The 22,702-nt window shown below is 38.7% G+C and overlaps 1 protein-coding gene across 2 annotated transcripts in view; it reads right to left on the bottom strand.

The window, feature by feature from the left end:
* LOC137297669 (obg-like ATPase 1) overlaps positions 1-22,702 on the bottom strand; it is a 310,380-nt gene that overhangs the window by 170,865 nt on the left and 116,813 nt on the right. For both annotated transcript variants that reach the window (XM_067829580.1, XM_067829582.1), the window contains exon 6: positions 1,568-1,743. In XM_067829580.1, coding sequence (XP_067685681.1) covers positions 1,568-1,743 — 176 coding nt within the window. The remainder of the gene's footprint in view (positions 1-1,567; positions 1,744-22,702) is intronic.

Consider the following 22,702-nt stretch of genomic DNA (forward strand, 5'->3'; position numbering starts at 1 on the left):
ATGGGTGCTGTCTAGCTGAATGGGGTCAAGTGTGTCATCATCTTAACAATAGTGGCAGCTGACCGGAAAGGATTATTTCAGGTTTTCGCCTTTTCCAGTCACCAAGTAATTAAGTACTTGGCGGTTGGAGGTGAAGGTATGCTTTCTCTCTCACGTCTGTGAGTAGACAGGGATTAGCAGAGTGATTGGATATCTTGACCTGAATTTTAATCCGTTTATCGGAGATATAAAATTAAAACTAGAAATTAAATTCAAATCTTTTAAACTAAACAAGAACTAAAGTTTGAACTAAGTATTACTAACCCTCTCATCAACATAAACACTACCTTATTATCCTTCATCTCTATCTTGAACTAATCTTACTGGTAACATAAACAATCATTCAAATTGGTTTGTTCATGGTGACTCCAAATAATCAATCAATCTTCAAAGGTTAAACGGCTACGGGGAACAAAACTAAAAAACAGAATCAAGTTTTAAAGCTTATCCACAATGAAGTAAATCGCTACTACTTAGGATTTACATAGTCATATAATCCCCTTTGATGCACCCATGTTGGCCGTTTTCTCAAGGCAATAGAGGCCGTTTTCTCTGAGTTCGGAGGCCATCCTCTCCTGCACAGTGGCCATTTTCTTGATTTTGGGGGGTCTGTTTTCGCTGAGGTCCGTTTTCTCTATATTCTGAATAGGTCTTCAGCAAACCATGCTTGCCATAATAAAAGGTGACTCTGTTTGTCATAAGAGGCAACTAACAGGATCAGGAAGTCAGGCTAGCTGACTTGGTTCACACGTCATTGGTTCCCAATTGCGAAGAATACTTATATTTATATAGCGCATATATCCAGGCAACTAGTGCTTGCTCAAAGGCGCTGACATATAGTTCTTTTGATCATTGGATGTCAATATCAATGGCCCATCGTATTATCAGTCTCATCACCCTGAGGAGTATACAATTTTTGCTGCCTCTAGCCACACCAAGTTATTTGTCGCTGTCTTATCCTATGGAGGTACCCATTCACAGATGGGTGGACTGGGACATATAGTCACAGTGTCCAAGTTTACTGCACACTGCTATCACCGCAACTTGGTGTTTGCACATATTCATGTGGTGACCTTCTGGTCATCTACAAATGGATTTGTGGGTTCTTTTAAGTGCACAGGGTTGTGTACTGTACACTTGGGGTTGTGACAACATGGAGAGTGTCTGCACACAAAGGTGACTCCAAGGTTTTTATACATTGTCACAAGTGGGCTCTATCCCGAGACCACAACCTCACTGGATCCCTTGTCTGGTGCTTCAGCCAGTTCACCTACTGCGCCCCCATTGATCGATGCTCATGCTGTTGATCTCTGGATTGTCATGGAAGATTTATACACATTTTTCACAATTCACAATTTTCATCAAAGTACTACTTTACTCTAAGATAAAGTAAAAGGTAGAAGGTAGAAAGGACAAAAATAGAAGGACAGGTAAGGTTACAAAGAGACAATAAATGAACACATCTTAAACATTTACTTATACATGTTTTATTATACGATGTGATTTTGAAATTTGAACATCCACTTACATATTCTGCCTTCTTTCCTTTGTCTCCTCCGCGTCCAACCACCTTCTCAAGAGGTTCCATCTGTTTTTTGAGGAATTCAAGGTCTTTCAATCTTAACTCATCATGAATGATTTCAAGATCTCTGGCTGGGTCAACATCTCCCTCTACATGAACTATATCTTCATCATCAAAACATCCTGTGGAAAAAGTGTGACTTTAATTGCATGTAAATGAATACCAGAATTTTTGCATACAAATTTGTAATTGATGCTTCAACTATCAACCTGTTCTATGGCTAACCAATACATAACACATTGCTGTGCATGATTTACTTCAGAAATAGTCTGACCTGACTAATATTACATGGGCACATGTCCCTTCATCATCATCATGTTTTTAGTATATAAATCAAGTTTGGTTACAAAATACGCCAAGATATGCACTGGCTGTTTTTCCAGGCACATCATCATTAACTCATTATCCTGGAGTCACTCCACTGCATAGCACCTGGATTGCTCTCTGACAACCCAACTCGCTATGGGGAGACTAACTAGTCGCAGTACATCGAGGTAATACATAGCTAATGTATACTGAATATCTTGTGGAAAGTAGTATATACAACTAGGGTTTTTGACCACATCTGATATAAGCCGCTATCTATCAAACGAAACCTTTGTAGCACCCTATCCCCTTCTATCCCTTTCACCGACCACTTTTCGTTTGCACCCCAAATTTACTGGCCAGAAAGATAGAAAGATTAAAAAAATTATTAAAAGGGTCTATTTGTAGCTACAGTCCTGTAAGGGAAAATTTAAGAAAGATGGTAGTGGCACTTCTCCCAAGTGGGACTGTGTCGGTGCCTTCTCTCATCATGAGAGTGCCTGTTCAGCTAGACCCTTTCAGAGACCCAACTGATATGTCTTGATTGATTAATGATCGTGATCCCTTACTTCACTAACTGTGCAAGAGTGACTATCGTCCTTGCTTTGCAAAAGTAGCAAGGGATCACAGGAGGCAACAGCATGATACGAACTCACAATGCACAGCTGCGCAACTGCACACCATAACCCCCCACCACAACCGACTGCGCTATTGAGGACCAACAGTAATGTATTTGGTTTAACAGGTTTATCATGAAGTTTTGCCTTCCTGATCACTCGACTGTGTTGAAATAATTTATTGTCAGTTTATAGTTTCATATTTAATGTCAATTTTTGAAATTCTAATAGTGTCTAACTTAACTTTCATCTCGCTATATTTCGCATGTTGGATATTACTTTATTAGAATTAAGAATCGTTTGTTATATTATACAATGGAATGCATGTATTGCGTTGTACTTCCTTCCTATTCCACCAGAACGTCAACTTTACCTGTGGGAAGATCTAGAGAAGGATCTGTTTATCGCACACACTTTGAGTTCTGTCAGCTGCATGTTGTACCACAATTACAGCATGCTTTTAGTGATTATCATGCCCAAGCATTGTAAATTTAAAGAAGATAAAAATTACAATAATAGCACACAAGATGGATACTGCTAAGAAGAAACGAGGACACAGCAGGAGGAGGAACTCCAACCCAAGTCAGCAAGAAGAAGAATCCTAAAAGGGGGGTTTAGCTAAGCTAAGTACCATAAAAATAATTACTGTTAACCAGGAAATTGTTGCGTCGATAAAATTTTGTGATTGAACAGTCAGTACCATAAATGCGAAGATAAAATTTTGCGAATTGAAAGACTTTGATCAGTATACTCACTTTGCCATTTTATGTCATGAAAGTAACAATACTGAAGCATCACTTCATATACACCTCACAGCGCTACACAAGTACTGTTAATAGTAGGCATGATTGCTATTGTTTTGTTGTTTGCACAAGCACTTTCATGAAGTGGGCGATTATTGGAGTTAAGGCATTCACTTGTAACATGTCATTATATCCCCCAGCTGAGAGCCACGATGCGATCCCACTGGATTTCCCTTCACCCTTTTATATTTTCATTTTCGCGTAATCGGAAAATTACTATTAAAAAATTTGTCACATAACATCTATAGTCGTCTTTTCCCCCAAATCAATGGCTTTCTGCACAGTAATGGGACACAACTGGGGCAAATACCTCCGTTTTTGAAGCTCCGTACAAACAAGGATACTCTACAACAGGGATAGATCACTCGCTTGCTTTCTTCACCATTTGTACTAATTAATGTGTGCCTAGTCATGCTCCAACACACACAGTGACTTGGCTTGTTCCTAGCGCAACTTCAGCTGTGTTTAACAGAACTTCAGCCAGTTTATTGTATCAGTCGGAATTTTACAATGAATGAATGAATTATAGTAAGAATTAAGAGCAAGATTTACGTGAATGAAAGAAATAAAGAAAAAGAATAAAAGAAAGAAGTACATATGTGAATGAATGAAAGAATAAATGATACACTGCGGCCATCCTTCCCAAAAAATGTTAAAGAATGCAAAAGTATCGCGAGAACATGTGTTAACATCAGCTGTCCTTTTAAAAAATCTACTTTGAGACACTTTTGTTTACATTAATAATTTATTCACATATCTTATTGCATGTGGGCAACATAACGGACTTTTACAAACTGTTAACTGACACTGTCACACTGCCCTCAAAAATAAAGTGTAAAACTGTCACAAAGCATTCTAAAACACCTTTCCAGTTTTATCAAATAATAAGATCAACAATAAAGAAAGAAGTTATGGAACTATAAGCCTCAAGCATCAGAAGCATCAGTGGCGGATCAGATCAGATCGGTGGTATGTCATATTTTTCACACACCCCAAATACACCCTTACATATTTTTTAGATTATGAGACTATCACTGTTACTTGCAAACACATATCAGCTGATAGTATATTCCCCTCATAAAAATTAAAGGTGTATGTGAAAGATGTTTCTGAGGCAGTAACTTGGAATACTCAGCATATAGCATTTTAATGGTTGATCATAACAGATCGGCAATGTGTCATATTTTTCACACACCTCAATTACACCCTAAGAATACAACTGTCACTATTACCTGCAAATACCTTTCAAATAAGGTATGTTTTCCTTTTAAAAATTAAATGAATGTGTGAAAGAAGTTTTTATCCGCACAATTTTGTCTATCTTCGCGGTGAATCGAGAATGGAAGCCAGTGAGCTATAAAACTTGAAACTTTACTACAAATCTACTGTCCTAGTACGGACACTAATACCATGGCCAATTATTTGACTTAAACTGAAGTGACAAAATAGTTAACCTATCTTCTACATGTAGGATTTCAGTTGTTACAACACCCAGCAAACATAATCAGCTGTTGAAAATAAACCAGGCTCAATCTTAAATACTTAAATACTTAAACACCATATTGGCTACACTGGTTATGTAACGACCCGAGATATATGTTCTGTGACTTTTCGATGGGGTTCTTCTCCCCTTCCATACAGGCTCCCTGGTACAAATAACATGTGAGCCGATTTGCTTGACGACAGGTATCATTCGAAAATTCTGAACATCAACCTTGCCAAGAGTATTTTCCGATTTGTAAGAAGCAATCTTATTGGCTAAAAACTAGTTTCTAATGATGCCTATTTGCCTCAGTCTGCTATAAGGATCGTGAATAGTCAAAATCAAACATGTGACCTATGGCAGACAATCAGATAACAGCAATGTATAATGTTCTTATAAACATAGATTCAGACAAAAGTTTTGGGTAAAATCATGCTATTCTGAACATGTTAGACAACATATCACCACCCATACATACATTACAGACCTTAGTGCATGTATCGAGCTGGGTTATGACCTGTGACAAAAATGCTTCATGCACATTTTTTATCATTCCGAGTGTTAAAAGCTCGAAGCTTGAATTATGGCACACAATCGCTCAATAAAGATGGAAGTAGTAAGTTATTATGTTCATTTGACAACTTCTACGAGTACCGTTGTTGATTGTATTCTTCAGCTTATTCACTTTGATTAATTATCTTCCTGAAACATCGTTACTCTGCTCTTTGACAACTTGATGACATGGGCCCATTGATGAAGCACATGTACGAGAAACATACTTCCTGTTTGTCGTTTGAATCAGCAAAACTATTCATCATCGACATGAGAAAGCAGCTGTAAATAAATGCGATGACTCAATAAAGCGACAAAATAAACATTGCATTTTTTGCATTAATTTTTCGTTTGCAAAAATTTCATGGTTTACAGTACATGTGGGTCAATGTAGGCAGCGTGGCTGCTGCTGCTGCTGTGATATTGTTCGCTTTACATAATAAACCACAACCATCGCCCACTACTACCCAACACCACAACTACAATTAGAGGTCCATCCACATATTATATTATAGAAAAATATATATTTCATTATATACATCAAAGGAAAAACATTCGTTAATGAGGCATTCATGTGACCATAGTATCCTGTTTAGCTGTAGGTTACGCCCGGTTAACAAAAATGATTCTCAAACAACCAACAATCAAACTTGATTTCGACGTGTAGGATATGGGTATGCTTGTCATGATGGCGACAAAGGACATTCTCCTATAACAAAGGATCATAAAATAACATGTATATGTGCTAACTATGATAGCTATGACGGTCGGTGGAGCTTTAGTCAACAGCATTTTTCATTTTCCGGGAGTAATTACCTGTTCTCGAAATTACAAGAGTTGAATGCAGCTGAGATAGAAGCAGAACGAAAACGGCATGATATAGCCATGGAGAAATGACAAGCTGCGCAAGCTAAAAAATGTATGCAGAGACTTTATTTCAATAACGATCAACTCCAATGAAAAAACCATGCCCGTTCATACGTTTAATGAAGTAGACAAGGCTATGTAACATTCTACCATGACTAAAGAAAATACTGGATTCTGAGTGGTTGTTCAGAAAAATCAGACTGTAATAATTCTGGATTGACAAGTAGTATTATTAATGGGGCTTCTGGACCACACCCAATATATAAGTTATATAATATAATACAATACAATATATAACATTATCTAGACCCCCTTATTCACAAACTCTGAAAATACAGACACCACCCATCTGTCTTCACACAAACCCACAGCGGACAGCCTATTCACTAGACTAAACAAATGTCTAAATCTGAATCAGTCAATACTGGCTAGCTGGCAGCTGGGTCACACAGTGCACATGACCTCAATAAAGCCTGCGCCAGCTGAGAACCTTATCAGTAATCATGTGCTATATTCAGAGTAACTATATCGATTATGGGTTCAGTGTCGCATTCATGTCTTATGTAGTCGTTTAGGTAGCTGGATATACACATATGTAAACTATCAACAGTGAATTCAGTCATAACAACCGCTTTGAAGACATCTTCATTTATAACAATAGTCAACTTATAGCTGCCGTACCCTAATTCCTTGAGTTTGTTAAGAATCAGAGGCTCGACATCAGTCAATGATATATTTTCAACCCGAAACAGATCCATTATTAACATAGGTGTGAATGAACCTCTAATAGTGTGAGTCTAAAAATTATTTCAACTACTGTCTATAAACAGGTGGTGGTGCAGAGGCTTGCATTCGGCTGTCCACAGGGACTTGCAGTCGGCTGTCCACAGGGGTGTAGGGTGTCTCCACCACAGGGGTGTAGGGTGTCTCCACCACAGGATCCCCTATATTAATTTCAGCGAAACAGGTTAACAAATATCTTCTATTATACTGTTGGTTTTTCGTGATAAATGCCTGATGGGATTGTTGCATCCCTTTGTTTTATATACTTTTTTTCTCATCCTCGCTTATAGAATATGTTTAATGAACCTTTGATCTAATCTCATTTTTTATTTTGTTGTATTTCTCTAGTTCAACTAACAAAATTCCTCTTCTGAGAATTTATTGTCATTGAGTGCGGTTGAAACATAATCTTCTATCGCGTTTAACTTTGATACAGCAAGTATTCAAATTTCATCATGTTTCTTTGCTTTACGATTCAATTTGCGGGATACAAATTTAAACACCGACCCAACTGTTCCTGTCACTACAGCTGCTAGTTCAAGTCCTATCACCACTGGTGCAGACTGCTCCTAACACCATGCTAGCTGCCATTAGGGTGGTATCAGCACCACCTATGTAGTTTAAAGCTCTATTGTATTTTTTCTGTAGTGATGCCCGAGTATCACACTCTTGTTCTAGGTGGCATTTTATTTCACATATCTGGTTCAGTCGAAATTCGTCAGCACTTTCTTTAATATTTCCTTCTTCATCTATGGGTGGATACAGCCCCATTTTGTTTGTCTATAATACAGTTTATAAATTAGTTTTTAATTATATATCATTTAATTTTTTGATTGATATATTTTAAAGCCTATAAGGTTTAAATTATTTTTAAGTCAAATATTTGCTAAATTAAGATTTTGTTGACATATAACATTAACCCCTTGGAGGCTTGTTGATGGTGGATAGCCTTTTTTATTATGATTCGACAACTTTTATTCTCATGTCTTTTATCCCAAGATATTGAACAACCATTTAAAAAGTATATTAGATCAGTGGGATTCTCTGCGAGATACACATCTATAATTAGTGTTGTGTGTGGTTTTGTACCATAATATCGTAATAAAAAATAATCCCGTTGGTAATATGATTAAAAATGATGTAAGGGTTGGTTAGCATTATTTTAATTTCCCATTCGAGCTCTGTAAAATCTGCTAGTGGCATTCGTTTGTATGCTCTATATTTAAAGTATAAGAGGTACTGAGTGTCTTCCTCACTTTGTAAATTGAAATTCTGTGTGTCTCCTAAATCACTGAGTGTTGTATTTGATACCATTATTTATATAACACTGTTAGAAAATAGTTTCAAATTGTTTTTCTGGTAATGCCTCATTAGAAAAATCTTTGTTAGAGTTACAGCGTCTTCCACTATCACTGTGACATCTTGCAAACTGGTGTGTGAATCAACCCCCAACCGTACGTAAATTGAGCAAATGCGACCCTGGTGTTTTTTAACCCACCGGAGTTTGATCCCTTTCACAATCTCAATATCACTCTGCGGTGGTTCACCTAGGAAAACTTGCATGGCCAGCGTGGTATTATCCGAGAGGCTTTCTAGGAGGGTGGTTACACCATAAAATTCAGTAACCAACTGCAATACCGCGTTCTCCCCAGGTTTACACGACAGCATGTGGACTGCTCTACTCGCGGCTGGTGTGATGATAACACTGCGTCTCTGTGATGGGACGTAAGCTACGAGCAGGGTTCCGTTGTTTACGACTTTGTTTCGGTAGTGGCCTTTGTTTTCCATGAAAACATATGTGGAGATTAGTGTTATGTTGAGAAGCCAGTTGATTTGAGCTGGTAACATCGTCCTCTTGTTGTCTATTAGATGGTATCATAAGTTTTGATAAATATCTGTAGGCCTATCAAAGTCTTCTAAATCAAACAGTTTACCACCGAATGATGGGTGTATTCCCATTCACCAACGTTGTTGTGAAATATATCATATAATGTGTTGCTGACAGACCCTAATGTATCTATGTTAAAGTTACTACCAGATCCACCGGTGGCTGGAACTTCAACGTGTTTGTAAATGTTGTTCATAAGCTTAAAAGCGTATATTTTACCATCTATTCTCGTGTCATCAAACCCTCTAATATCACCTAAGTCTGATAAACCAACATTAATGTTTCTTTTTTCGTATTCCTGTGCCCCGTTGTTCAAAACAACCTTAGCTAAGATCAACCTTAAGCACTAAGGTTAGAGTTACGATCACCTTAAGAAAAAGATACGCCTGTTGCACAAAACAACCTTAGGGTAACCTTAACTTGAGGTCCAACCTTAGCGTAACCTTAACCCGTGGATGCCGATTTTTTTTTTTCAGGCGCATATTTTCATAAGGTTTGAAAAGTGAACGTTGTGCGAAAATTGCGCTAGCGTGGTCCTGGATCTGTGTACGGCTATAAAGTTGCACAGAAATGTAGAATATTTAATTTCCTATCCGTTGGTATAAATATAACTGCGACAACCTCAGGGATTTGAGAAATAGATACTGCTAAATGTTGTCCAAAACTTTTGCGTGCGTTAAAAAATCATTAAATTTCTCCGCTTTCATCGTGTACCAATAAAAGCACTCGCCCACGATTTTTTAATTTTATCATCTTTACGAAAAGTGTGAGCGAAGAAAATACAGCCTAATGTCAGAACTACATAAGTGTATATGAAATGGATTTATGTGTTAATGCACAACATTGTACCCTCAATATTAAAAATGGCCCGCCATAAATGTCAAAAATGGATTCTCTTCTATGACGTCCACAGGGAGACGATGCACGCATAAAGATAAGGGTTCATAACCCCGCTATGCTTTACATCAGGTCAGTGTAACTAAGATCACATGGAGAGAATTTGCTGTGAATATGGACAGTATATTTTCGTTATGTTTTGTACACAGTGAACAAACCTATTCCAATACAAAGTTCCCCAATGTGAGGGGAGACCTTTTGGTAGTTTCACAGTTTATAAGGAAAGATACCAATGTACTACATAAGAAATCGATTTGGATGGCAATAGATAATTTAGTTCTCAGATTCCAAATTCTCCTGTTTGTGTAGATGTATTTTGATTAATTTTGCATCACTATTAACGGAGTAACAGACACATCTTATGTAATGACATTTTATAATAACAGAACTGAAAATGATGCAACATTTTAGTTGACGTCATGGCATGTTTTGTGCATTTTGTGACGTCGGAAAAAGACGAGTTGGATTGCTGATTAGTATATATCTCACCTAATTCCCATTGAATATGTCAAAGGTCTCGGCTTCTATGCCAGAATTCAACACTCTTTAGACAAAACGAAATAATGTCCTGAATATATCAACAATTAGACCGTTTTACTATGTATCTTATTGTGAGCAACACGTGCACCTGCCTAGCATCGATTTAGCGTAAATGAATATTCATTTAGGATATAAACATTTATGATTATATTATTTCTCTTTATAGGTATGTAATGAAAGGTAAAAAGAGAGAACTATTAGATTGTGTACGTAAGGCTTGTCCAAATTAAGACATGACCTGTTATATATTCTTATGCAGTTTTCGTATAAATATTGAGTTAGATATCCTAGCTGCTATCAAAATATGTTTCAAAACGTTTTTGACAAACTCGCACCTGGTCAAAATACGCAAAATATACATCACAATACTGAAAGTGCAATCGGAATGATATGGACATTGTGTTTACTCTTGTTCAACCGACCTTCTCCTCAAAGAAATTGCCTAATATGTGAAACAATGTTGACGTGTGACATCACTACCCATGACCGATTTCTTTCAAAATGGCGGCTTTACTGACAAGGGAACATCGGATTTTGCGAGGACCCTTGCCTTGATTCAGGGATCTTTTGATCATAAATACGAGATGTAAGTAATCAGAATTATTCTGAGAATCTGTGTATTGTTATATGTTTTTATCGTTTACATTGTAAATGACGGAAGAAACCTGAAATGCCGATAAGTACCGTTGTCGTTCTACTTGATATTGCGTCTGTCATGGTGTCACGCTGCACGTAAACTTTGACAGTTGCTTATGAATCATTATATGATTGCATTGTATTTTTTTTTATCTTGCTATTTCTTGCTGCGATACTCTTCAACTTAATATTCTAGGCTTACTTAACCATTGGAAGCAATGATTACATGGCTGGATGATGGAAAATTTCCGAAAATGCCACGTAGTGTAAAATGGAATTTTTTCTTTGTTTACATTTGAAATGCACAGTCTCTCGAGCACCGCGTTCGTTCTCGTTCGTTTTATGTACACAGTTGGTGTTGGTGACAAAGACCATTTGTAATTTGATTCTATGATGTGTGGAGAATTCAATGATGCACTTGTCGCAGCAGACTATGAAGTATACGTGATATAATAGGCGTCTCAATATCGGCCTAGTCGAAACGTGATTTTGTAAACACTATCCAATATGGCGGAAACCTCACTTCGGCGTTCGTGTAAGTGTATTTTCGAAAACATCCCAACCTATTCTTGGTTCATCGGCGACGTTTCAGAATTATCATTATTGGTTTTCATGAAAACTTGATATCAGTGATCATTAATATGCTATTTTTGACATTCCCATTTCTGTACACTCTCTGCTTCCTGAAAATACAAACAGCCGCCATATTCCCTTTCCAACCTTAGAGACGCTAAGGTTGGGTCGAACCAACCTTAGTTATCAACCTTAACTTAAGGTTAACCTTAGTTGAAGTTGTTTCGTGCAACGGGAGGCTAACCTTAGTAAAGGTCTAAGGTTGAAATCTTAGAGATAAGGTTGACCTTAGAGATAAGGTTGTTTTGAACAACGGGGCACAGGTCCTTGATTACTGGCCATTTTGTATATGTAGTGTTACGCTTAGGTGCCCTTTACTTACAGTATTGTTTTTTGTATCTAAAATTGATATCTTTAACTCAGAAATATTACCATTGTCAATTTTCATACTGACGCAATGAAAATGACTCATTGTATTTTTCCGTCTACACCGGGACAGCCCTGAAGAATGTGGAAAGATGTTCATTTTGTATATTATCAGTTGTGTTAAGCTGATTGAGATGAATGCATAGCTGGTAGGATGGAATTAGATCTGGTAATTTAGAACCACTGATGTTCTGACCAGGGGGTACTGAAATTGATGACATCCCTACCGTCTCCGCCAACGGGTGACTGATTTTCCCTTGTTGTTTAACACCACTGTTCTGTTTGAGTCATTTATTTTAAGCTCAGCTCCTAGGAGTTTGAAAATTTCATCATTGAGAGAAAAGACATGCTGTAGTAACCATCTTCTACAGCGTTTTGTGAACCATTGACGTATAACAGATTAATTTTTTTCATCAATGTTTGTCCATCGTGGGTAGTAGGTGATATCGCATAATGCTATTTCGATTTGGTCAGACGTGTTATCAATGGCATGTGTAAGTTGAATGGACTCACTGTTCGTTATATCCGGAAGCGTAATGCACATATTATAATATAAATTATACATAATAATAATATGCATAAACCCGAAGTATGTCATACTAAAAATGACAACATAAACACTTCCGACTTCACACACATGAAAATCTTGGTTGATGCGGATGGTTTGTATTTCAGAGCCAGATTCATGGATGTGTTTGAACATTTTGGGTTTTCTGTCACGAACGTTCTGCAGAATCAATTCAATTTCGCTGTGTGGTGTGCTACGACTGGATGTGGCTTGACGTCGACAGATACTAGACGTGATGAACTGAGTAAATTTGTGTTTACATTTCATGTGTACTACCATATCAGACGTATTCTCAAAGAAATAAGCACACCAACACCTCAGGATAAGGCATGGAATGCAATAAACAATCCGTACGATAAAAGGGCATACGAATGAGTTTGTAACAAATTCGGTGTTGATACGAATACGGACTGGCGTTTGCCGGGGCCGAATCATGGATTAGGAATTCCTATCGTTCACAATCAGTCTCTCACGGAAGCCAGCTATGATCAATGTGGTTAAAAAATGGTGATATAAGTCGTATCACTACTTTAAAACAAATCAGTGCGATGACCGTTAATTGGCTTTTGACGACACCAATCATTATTGTGTTTGGAGGTTCAAACAAGGGCCAGGTGATGATTGGAAAAAATTTATGCTGGATACATCAAAAGGATACACTCACGCTGGCGTTATCCGTTTAAACGATTCGATTGGCGCTCAATCGCAGACGCGATACAGCATCATAGGTATGGGAACCGCTTACGACGTTCGTGGTTGATATTGAGGATGCTATTGCATCACTGGTAGATCTACCTAGTTCTATAAAACAATACCAGGACACATTACAATACGCCAGGTAAAAAATCGACTACGTGTTCGGTATGGGATTGTATATGCCTCCGAGCGACATGCGTCTGAGAATCAATAAAATAACAGGCTACAACATTGAAATAAGCATCGCCAAGGCCAATAAAAATTAGGTGTTAATTCCAACGTAAACATATCCCCCACAGGACAGGCAACCAACCAGCAACATATCGATCGCAAAACAGTGCTAGTGGTCAGAGGTGTTGCGGCCGGCTTGTGTATTATTTGGTTCAAAATTCCTTAGCCACGAAACGATACTTCCTAGTATACCAGGTAATGCTTCTGCAGCCTTAGGGGCGAGTTTGACCAGGGCCGCTCCGAGCGATTTGAGATGGTTTTTTTTATCCAGTCTCTGATGTCACCACCACTCGGTGGTGTGGTGCCCCCACTGGGGGAACCCCCTCCAGTAACTGATAATACAATAGTCGATATGATGAAGCCCCATACCGTCAGAACGCTGGCAATGGTGATGCCTTGCTCACGAAACAATGTTTGGATTCTGTTAGCTAAAGTTGTATCCTCATTCAGTATTCTATCGACTGTTTCCCCAATGCGGCTGATCTGGGATCGCAGCTGTTCACGATTCGAGGAAGTGACTTCTAATCAGAGGCGTCTCTTATCTTGTAAATCACGTAGTCGTTCTCTGATATGACGCTTTATATCGTTTTCCATCATTCTGAGTTTGGTTTTATCACTAGCTATGTGCTCGACGAGTTCGGTCAGTTTTGCCATGTTGTTCACGTTTTCATCTAGGGCGTACAGTTCCCTTTTTGTATATTTAAACCCTGGCAATGGTTTGTCCCAGTAAGTACTCCACACTTTCTCAAGACTTTCTCAGATACTTCTGTAGCATGCTGTGCAATGTCAGTGGGGCTGTCCGCCACAAGTTCAGATCGTATGGTTTGTAAATTCTGGGCAAGTTTCTTTGGAATTTTGGGTTTTGCATCACAGTAATCATGCATGTTTATTTAGTTTTTCACGTATAACTTCGGCACCATAGCCAGTGGCTAGAGTTGATAAGGTGAGTGGTTTTCTAATGTGACTGTGAAAGCGGTCAACCTCCGGGTTATCCCTAAGACGCAGAGTGCCATAATCATCTATGGTAAACTTCGAATAGTCTCGGCCCTGTGGCTTGACATATTTTTTATCACTTTTTAATCCTTCGTAATAATTATCTACTGCTGTTTCTAACATTGAGGCTGTTAATTGTGAACCAATAAACAAAGTATCTTCATCGTCATCAACATCAGATGGTGCAGTAACTCCAAAATCATCTATCTCAAAAACATCCATATTTTGAAATTATATCATATTGAATATTAATATGTACAATGTCTTACGGAAGAAAGCTAAATACTTTTCGAAGATAAAGAGAACCACTAGGTGTCAAAGCCGTGCGCCAATCGGTTACTATTACAAACAACCCCAGCAAGATGGACCAGAACCAAAAAAATATATGGCAAGTATACTTGCCATATAGTTCGTTTCTGCAACCAGTCTTTGGCTTTTTCTTCTTAAACGCGTGTGGCTGTAGCTAATTTTTTAATAGCGTCTGCCCCTTTCCAATATCCTTTCCAATATCCTGTAATAAACTTTCTCCATTATATTTCTGTTACTTAAATATTTTTATGACCGTAAACGTAGGTATTGACACAATCTGCGGCTATCCATCGTTTTGTACCCATGGGTGATAGAGACGTCTTATTCAAAGTCAACCCGTAAATCTTATGCCTGTCACTACGCAGTATGTTCATCTGGTGTTTGAATGTTTCTTCTCGAATAGGGCTTGTTTGCTGAGGCTATGTTGACATGTCGTTTTACCACATTCTTTTTCACACCCTTAGCCTTTCTTATTTCAGCGTTGTCTGCTTTCTTGATAGCAACCCAACCCAACCCAACGTATTCAGCGACCTTCTTGTTGACTAGACTGTGCATAGGGTGGTCTCTCGGATAATCGCTTGTGTCATACATGTGTATATTGGATTTCATATCCTTATACACATACCCCATTTGAATTTCCATCAGCAGGGAGTCAGTATCCATGTACAACACATTGCACATGTCGCCGTATTGTTTCTTGAGCTCGTTATAGTAGAAATCATGCATCAGGTGTTTAGAAAAGTCTATAAATGCTCATACCGACATAGACCGGTCGATTAAGTTTAATGTGAATCTTTTTCATATGTATGGCTGTCAAGTCGTCATCGAAAATAGTACTTCTATTGTACGCCGGGCTTGCTATCAGTTTCCTGATCTTGTCTTCCTCGTTCGACTGGACTAGCTTCACATTGACACGTTTTTGTAATTTCTCCATCGTTTTACCAAACACAGAGTTGTTCATGAGTTTGCATAGGTTTTTCTCAAACTCATTGGTGGCCAGTTTTCGCATGCCTGTGTTCATCTTGTTGTAGGGTTCCATCCAGGGGCTTTGGCTGAACTTCAGTATTCTATGTATTTTAGTAAGCTTCATACCCAGCGATAGATACAATTGTAAATTACGATAGTGAACGATATACTTTGTTTTTTCTCATCAAATTCAGTACCAGTTTTTCTACATTTCCTAGTGGTCCATTCATCAGGTTATGTTGGTACTCAGACATACATTTTTGGTTAACCCTCAACCGTTCGGGTGCCAGGGGGTAGCTGTTATGAGACTGATGTAATTCTGCTGGATGCTCTATGTCCACTTCGAGTATATTACCCTTGTTTGAATCCGGAGTAATACTCATGATGTCCCCCATTACCCCCGGCTGAATCCATTCAAATCAACCTGTCGGTAGATATTGACTCATAGCCAAGCCGTACAGGTTGTTAGCATCCAGGCAGAGTAAGTGGTTCAAAGGCTTATTAGGGTTGTAGCCTTCCACTTACTTCTTGTTAGCTTTGGCATACATTTTGAAACCATAGAAATACCATCATGTAACCCTTTCTCAATAAACGGATGCATTTTGTAATCTGTGAATAATTCTAACTCCATGCCTGTTTTCTTTAGCAAGGCATCCCACGGTAGCCCAGGACTTGAATAATACCATGCAGGGTCCAGCCTATATTGCTTCGAACACATTTTTCTAAATATACCTCAAACACATCTGCCAGCAACAACATGTCCGTTTTCAAATATAAATCATAGTAATCACCTAGATTCTTACTGCCCAGTTGTTCCCATACATTTTTCGTGTGTTCATAATCATCTTGTGAGACAGATTCGTCAGTCAGCTCGCTATAGAAGCGGTCAATGGGAGGTAACTGTCGTCCATATATTCATACAGGTAAATACCCTTATGTAGCAGCAAAGCTCTAGTTTTCTCTTCTGTGTATCGATTAGTTACTGCCATGTTGTCTGGGTTATTAGCCTATTAGTCTAGAGACGACAACAGAAACTGAACACTATCTATGAATCTCAACCTGTTTAACGAAAAGGATATATATCTTTCCATACTGCCTTCTACCTTTGAAATAGCTTCCATAATCAAGTGTGAATCATACCCTCGTAAATTGTGAAACACCACTGGGATATGAATAAGCTTAGGGTTTATTCTCAAGTTTAGATTATACTCATTGTGAGCTGCACCTCTGTATTTCCCTGTCACGTGACAGTGGTCTCGCACTGAATCACCATTCAGAGGTTTACAACAAACATGACAATGTGTGATGGCCATCATGACAATTGAGAAATTATTTTTCCAGTTAAATTGCAAAAACTCCATAGTTACAAAAGCTTGTAAATGATTAGGCACTACGAGATATCTTTTTTCCCATTTGTAGTTTTTATAGTTAATGGCAGAGCAGAAATTATTACCATAATTATCATGTAATTAGTTTTGCGAGTATATACTAGTATTATTGGCAACCTCGTTTTCACATAATTCAGTGTTATGAAATATCTTTTTGGTAAATCTGTCAAAGATCGTAGCATGTCGTTTCAAGCATTATAATGTATTGCCATTCATAAAATATCATAAGTTATTGCCATCACATTACGCTATTGGTTTATAGAACACAGTTGTACTTTGTAAGAGTCAATGTCAACAATGTCGCCTGTTTACATCTTCAAGCGCTTTTGAATAGACCGCACTTTTCATATTTCCTTGTTCTATGCATTGAGTTTCGAAAACTGACTATCAGATATAGATTAATCTTACCTTGTCCTTCAATTAACTATGACATAATCCCTGTGACACTTGTTTATTAGCCATTCTTTGGGGAATTTGTGATCTGGGCTGAACTACACCTTAAGCTTGAGAGGGATCTACTTAGTGAGAAAGAGCATTGTGCTGAATCACATTTAAACCCATGAATAAAAAGCTATTTATTCATTGAAAAAGAAGTGTTTGACTCTTCCTGAAAACAAGACTGACAAGGTTTATTGCAAGTTGAGTCCTGACCGCAATAAATGTGTGCTTTGATGTGGGCTTCCCGATCTGCTTGAGTCAAACACACTGGTGTTATGTTGTGCAATTTTTTCGTAGTCTCTCCTCATGTTGTAAACGCTTTAGAAATTTCTCAGCCGCACCTGAGCCTCTATAAATGACTGGAGGGTTAGTTTGGCCATCACAACGAACGACCACATACCCAAACCCACATGTTCATGAATTTTCTGTGTGAAACTTTGACTAGGAGACTGGGCCACTGTATCGATTGGTTTAATAATAGCTTCAAAATCTGCGTAGATAATGTATGGTACTGCAAAGCAGTCACTGTTATGTTCGTACACTTCGAGGAAAGCTTGGCCTCAATCCATCCCCAAATGATGAAGAGTTTCCCAAGTTAGTTGTATGTGCACATAATTTGACAAAACGGCACTTCCACTCTTTTGCTGCATGCCAAGGTCGAGGCAAGCCAAGGTCGAGGCAAGTACATGAAAGCACAACTGACACTCGCGGAGTGTAAAAAATCAACAGTTTTTGATGCGTTAAGATCATAGGTCTATCAGAACTCTGGTTTGGTTCCAAATGAAATTTAGTCGCCATCAATTCACTACAGCATGTCTCTGATTTTCAAACACAGTAGGTCTATCTCCTAAATACTACATGCAACAGGTAAACAGCTTGAACCCCTCAGTGATGAACCCACCCTCTCCCAGTATTACACACCTTCCAAGACTCAGCAAAGATCAGGAGCTGATCCTCGTCGTCCTCGGTGTAGCCGCAGTTGATCTACAGTTCGTAACAATTGAACACTTGGCAAATGGTTATCTGAAATGCTGGAATGTGATTGTAGACACCAAACATAGAGATATCTACGACATCAAACCTCTGATCATTGACAAACACCAAAAGGAATTTATCGTCATGGGAAACCTCAAATTTCAAATCACAGTGGGAGCATCATGGACGAGAAATAATATTAAGGAACTTATATCTACTTTTATAAGCAAGCATATGTTCACGCCTGACTACTGGTTGATAGATGTGGATGTTGAAGTCTTGATGCTAGAAATACAAAAATACCTGGATCGCTTGACACCAGACAGGGATTACTGGAATATCCGTATAGACACTGCTGGCTACTTAATGAATCATTAGTCCTATTAGACATTGGTCAACATCTACTGATAACAATGACTACTGTTCGAGAGCTTAACAGATTACAAAAGAGCGTGGTGTAGACGTTTACTCCCGACTGAGGAAACCACAGATATTGAGATTACCCAACATACAACCCACTTCCACCATGAAAGAACTCTAAACCCCAGCAAAAGAGCTGGGGCTGGCAAATTATTACAGCATGAGGAAGGACGAGGTAGTAGAACTGTTGTGTCAGAACAGAGCACAATCTACTTTTGAGTGAACCGAACACACCATAGCAAATCATCTGAGAAGATGGTGGATGAATGTCGACGCGAATATAGACCTCAAATGTCTGATCGCTGACAAAGTCAATGAAGAACTTCATGACTAGGGAAGACTCAAATTTCAAATCACTGTGAAAATGGCGCTTGATAAACAGCAGGTGGTCGGCGCCGTTGAGTATGTTGAGTCTTATTTCAGAGGTAAACAAGAAGTCTTGACTCAACCAGAGATGATAGATGAGTCTATTGACACCTCATTACAAAACAATAGTCATCAAAAGATGACATATCCCCCCAGCCCCTACATATTTGAAAGGACAAGTCATCTGACAGTTATTTGATGTTTTCTTAGATTAAGTTTGAATCATTTCCATGGAAGTCATGAAAAATACATATCTGTAAACAGCAAAAAGCATCACTTTAAGATCTGTCTCATATATCTGCCAAGATCTGTTGAAAGATATCAAATGGTTTTCGAGTTGAGCACAGCTCATCCCTCCATTTTGAGACAAAGTCTGAAACATTTCCATGGAAACCGGGAAAATTATAAGTGCACCACTTTGGGGTCTGCCAAGTTTTGTTGAAAGATGTTAAACAGTTTTTGAGTTGTGCTCCGGAAACAAGGCCCATCCCTCCATTTTGAGACTGTCGGAATTGTTTTCATGGAAACCAAGAAAATAATAAACCACAAAAAACTGTAAATACCAAAAGGCACCACTTCAGGATCTGACTAATATATCTACCAAGTTTTGCGGAAAAATATTAAACTGTTTTTGACTTCTGCTCCGGAAATGAAGCCCATCCCTCCATTTTGAGACTAAGTCAAAAACATTCCATGGAAATACAAAACCAAAATATAAATGCCAAAATGTGTAAATAGCTAAAGGCACAACCACAGGTGCAGATTATTATATCTATCAATTTTGGTCTAAAAATATTGAACGTTTTTTTAGTTATGATCCGGAAACAAAATTATTACAGACGGATGGACAGACGAGGCACCGACTATACCCCCGCTCGCATTACATGCCGGGTGGATAACAACGTTATCAAACACGTCCCAATAGTATCCTTCCTGCATGTCCCAAACAAAAACGGTCTTCCCACAGCCTGTCTGGCCACACACAACCACACAGTGTGGATCTTGACGTAGATAAATAAATGGCTTCCATTTTCTATATTAACTTGCGCATTCATAATCACATACAGATATAATTTTACTTTACCTTCTTTTTGAAAGTTTTTGGTGATTACGATGGTTATCCCCTTGCTGTCTTTGTTGATGCCACGATCACTGCCATGCAACCGATCATCGTCCGTGAATCGCATGGTTTTGGGGTCTCGTTTAATTGCAGGAAGTTTATTATCTCGTCCCACTGCTTGTATGCCCTCAGGCTATGGCTGAACAGCTGGTTGACCACGCCCTTAAAGGACCTTTCCACTTTCGTGATCTCAGGGTTGAAAAAGTTTTTGCTATCTCTTCGAAATGGTTCCTATTTCTCCACGGGGATGATCAAGATTCCTTTCATCGATCGCACCGGCATGTTCAGGTTTATGTTCCACAGCATGTCACTCTTGTCCTGTACAATACTCTGGTGTCTCAGGACCCGGTTGTACAAGATGAAGTGTCTTTCCCCAGTACCGGTTGCGAATCTGCCAGGCCAGCTCCAGACTCATGACCATGTTGAACTCTAATGACATGTTGTCGATGGTGTAATGCGGCTGCATCGCGATTTGTTGTACACATGACTTTGCTGCAGTCCTAAAATGTATTCCAGTCAATCACCAGTGTCCCCTGAGCACTTGAATTCTGTATGCAAAACCGGTTTGCGTATACTTTGGCAGTGACTTTTTCAGACTCCGAGATCTTGTCGAGCTGTTCTTGCGTGAAAGGCATACCCGTTGCGCAACCATGTCGATTTATTACCATCGACGATCTGGTAAGCGTCTTTGGTGTGTTCATCTGCACTTCTCCGAGATCTGCGTAACAGTGAAACACGCTACTGTCATCGATTTTTAGCACCTCATTCCCACTGATTTTGATGATGGTTTTCTGAACGATCATCGGTCATTTTCTCCTAGGTTGGGGAATTGAACCAACAGTGTTTTTGTTTTGGTCTATATTGGTCGGATTATTGGTGATGGTCACTGACTGTCTGTCTGTCTCTTAATCTTTGAAAAGTATCAGGCTTTCTTTCGTATTGTGACATTATTTACATGAAAACATATGAGTTTAACATAAACTCTGTTCCAATGGACGGTTTTGGTGGTGGGGTGCTCAATGAAGGGGATTACAAAGAAGAAACTTCATTGAGCAATGTGCTCATAAAGAAGACCGTCAACGATTATTATGATGGTTTAAAATGTGCTAGGAATTACGTTGAGCCATAATACCGAAGCTATTCCAAGTTTACCACTGATAACAAATGCATACTGCGACAGAATGCAAGCTACCAGGATCGAACTCGACAGTGAGCCTGAACGTGCCATCACAAAACTGTTGGAAACATACCATAACAAACACTTGCCTGGAACTGTTCGGGAACTGCAAGGGCTGGACAATACCATGAGAACTCGTGAACAACATGGGAAAACTGAACGAACTCAATGACCACATTGATCATGAGAAAATAAAAGTCCAAGATGACGAGACTCTGAAACCATCAAAAAACAATTGCATGACTTGCAAGATCAGAGACAAACTCGGTTGGAATCCACTTCCTTGAATCAAGAACAGGTTTGATCTCATATCAGTCGTGCGCAGGAAACTATCAAATGAGTCCTGAACGTGTCCTCGTGTCGCTTGATAGTATTCAGTAAATCTATCGGTCTGACGATAGCGTCCTCAACGTTCGCCAGGAACTGTTCCTGCATGTCATAAGCAGTATCTTCACCAATAAGGGGGGGAATGCGTCTGTGCCTATGCTCTCAGGATCGCCCAATGTACGTTCGAATCGAACTGTTCACCTGTTGCTGCGAGTAAACCCTCTGGACCCGATTGCATGGGTTATTGATCATGCTCCACACTGCATCTTGTGGAGGAGGCGCACTTATTTCTTTCAAAATCTGTCTCGTTTGATAATAAACATGAAACAAAGTGACCGCCTTACTCAGTTTGTCCATTCCATAGTCCAGCATCAACACCGATCCCATCGTTGCACACAATACAGCAAAACTGAGTTGGTTTTGCCAAAACTGCATTGGATTTTGATTCACACAGTTTGATTCACACTTGAATGTTACTAATGGTTATGATATAGTTTTTGAAAATATTGATAAAATCCACTTGAAAACTCTACCACAAATTCCATATTCGTTACCTTACTGAATTATTTTGATATTGTATATATATTATGTACGCAACTCTTCTGGAACAACATTTTTGGCTCCAAACGGTGAGTTATCAGAGTTAAGTATCACCAACAAGTCTTTTTGAATGTTTACACATTCCACATTTGTCATGGAAGTCTATCTTGAGAAGCTCATGGGGGAGTAGAATGAC

This window comes from Haliotis asinina, chromosome 10 (assembly GCF_037392515.1).
Source record: "Haliotis asinina isolate JCU_RB_2024 chromosome 10, JCU_Hal_asi_v2, whole genome shotgun sequence".
Classification (NCBI taxonomy): Eukaryota; Metazoa; Mollusca; class Gastropoda; order Lepetellida; family Haliotidae; genus Haliotis; species Haliotis asinina.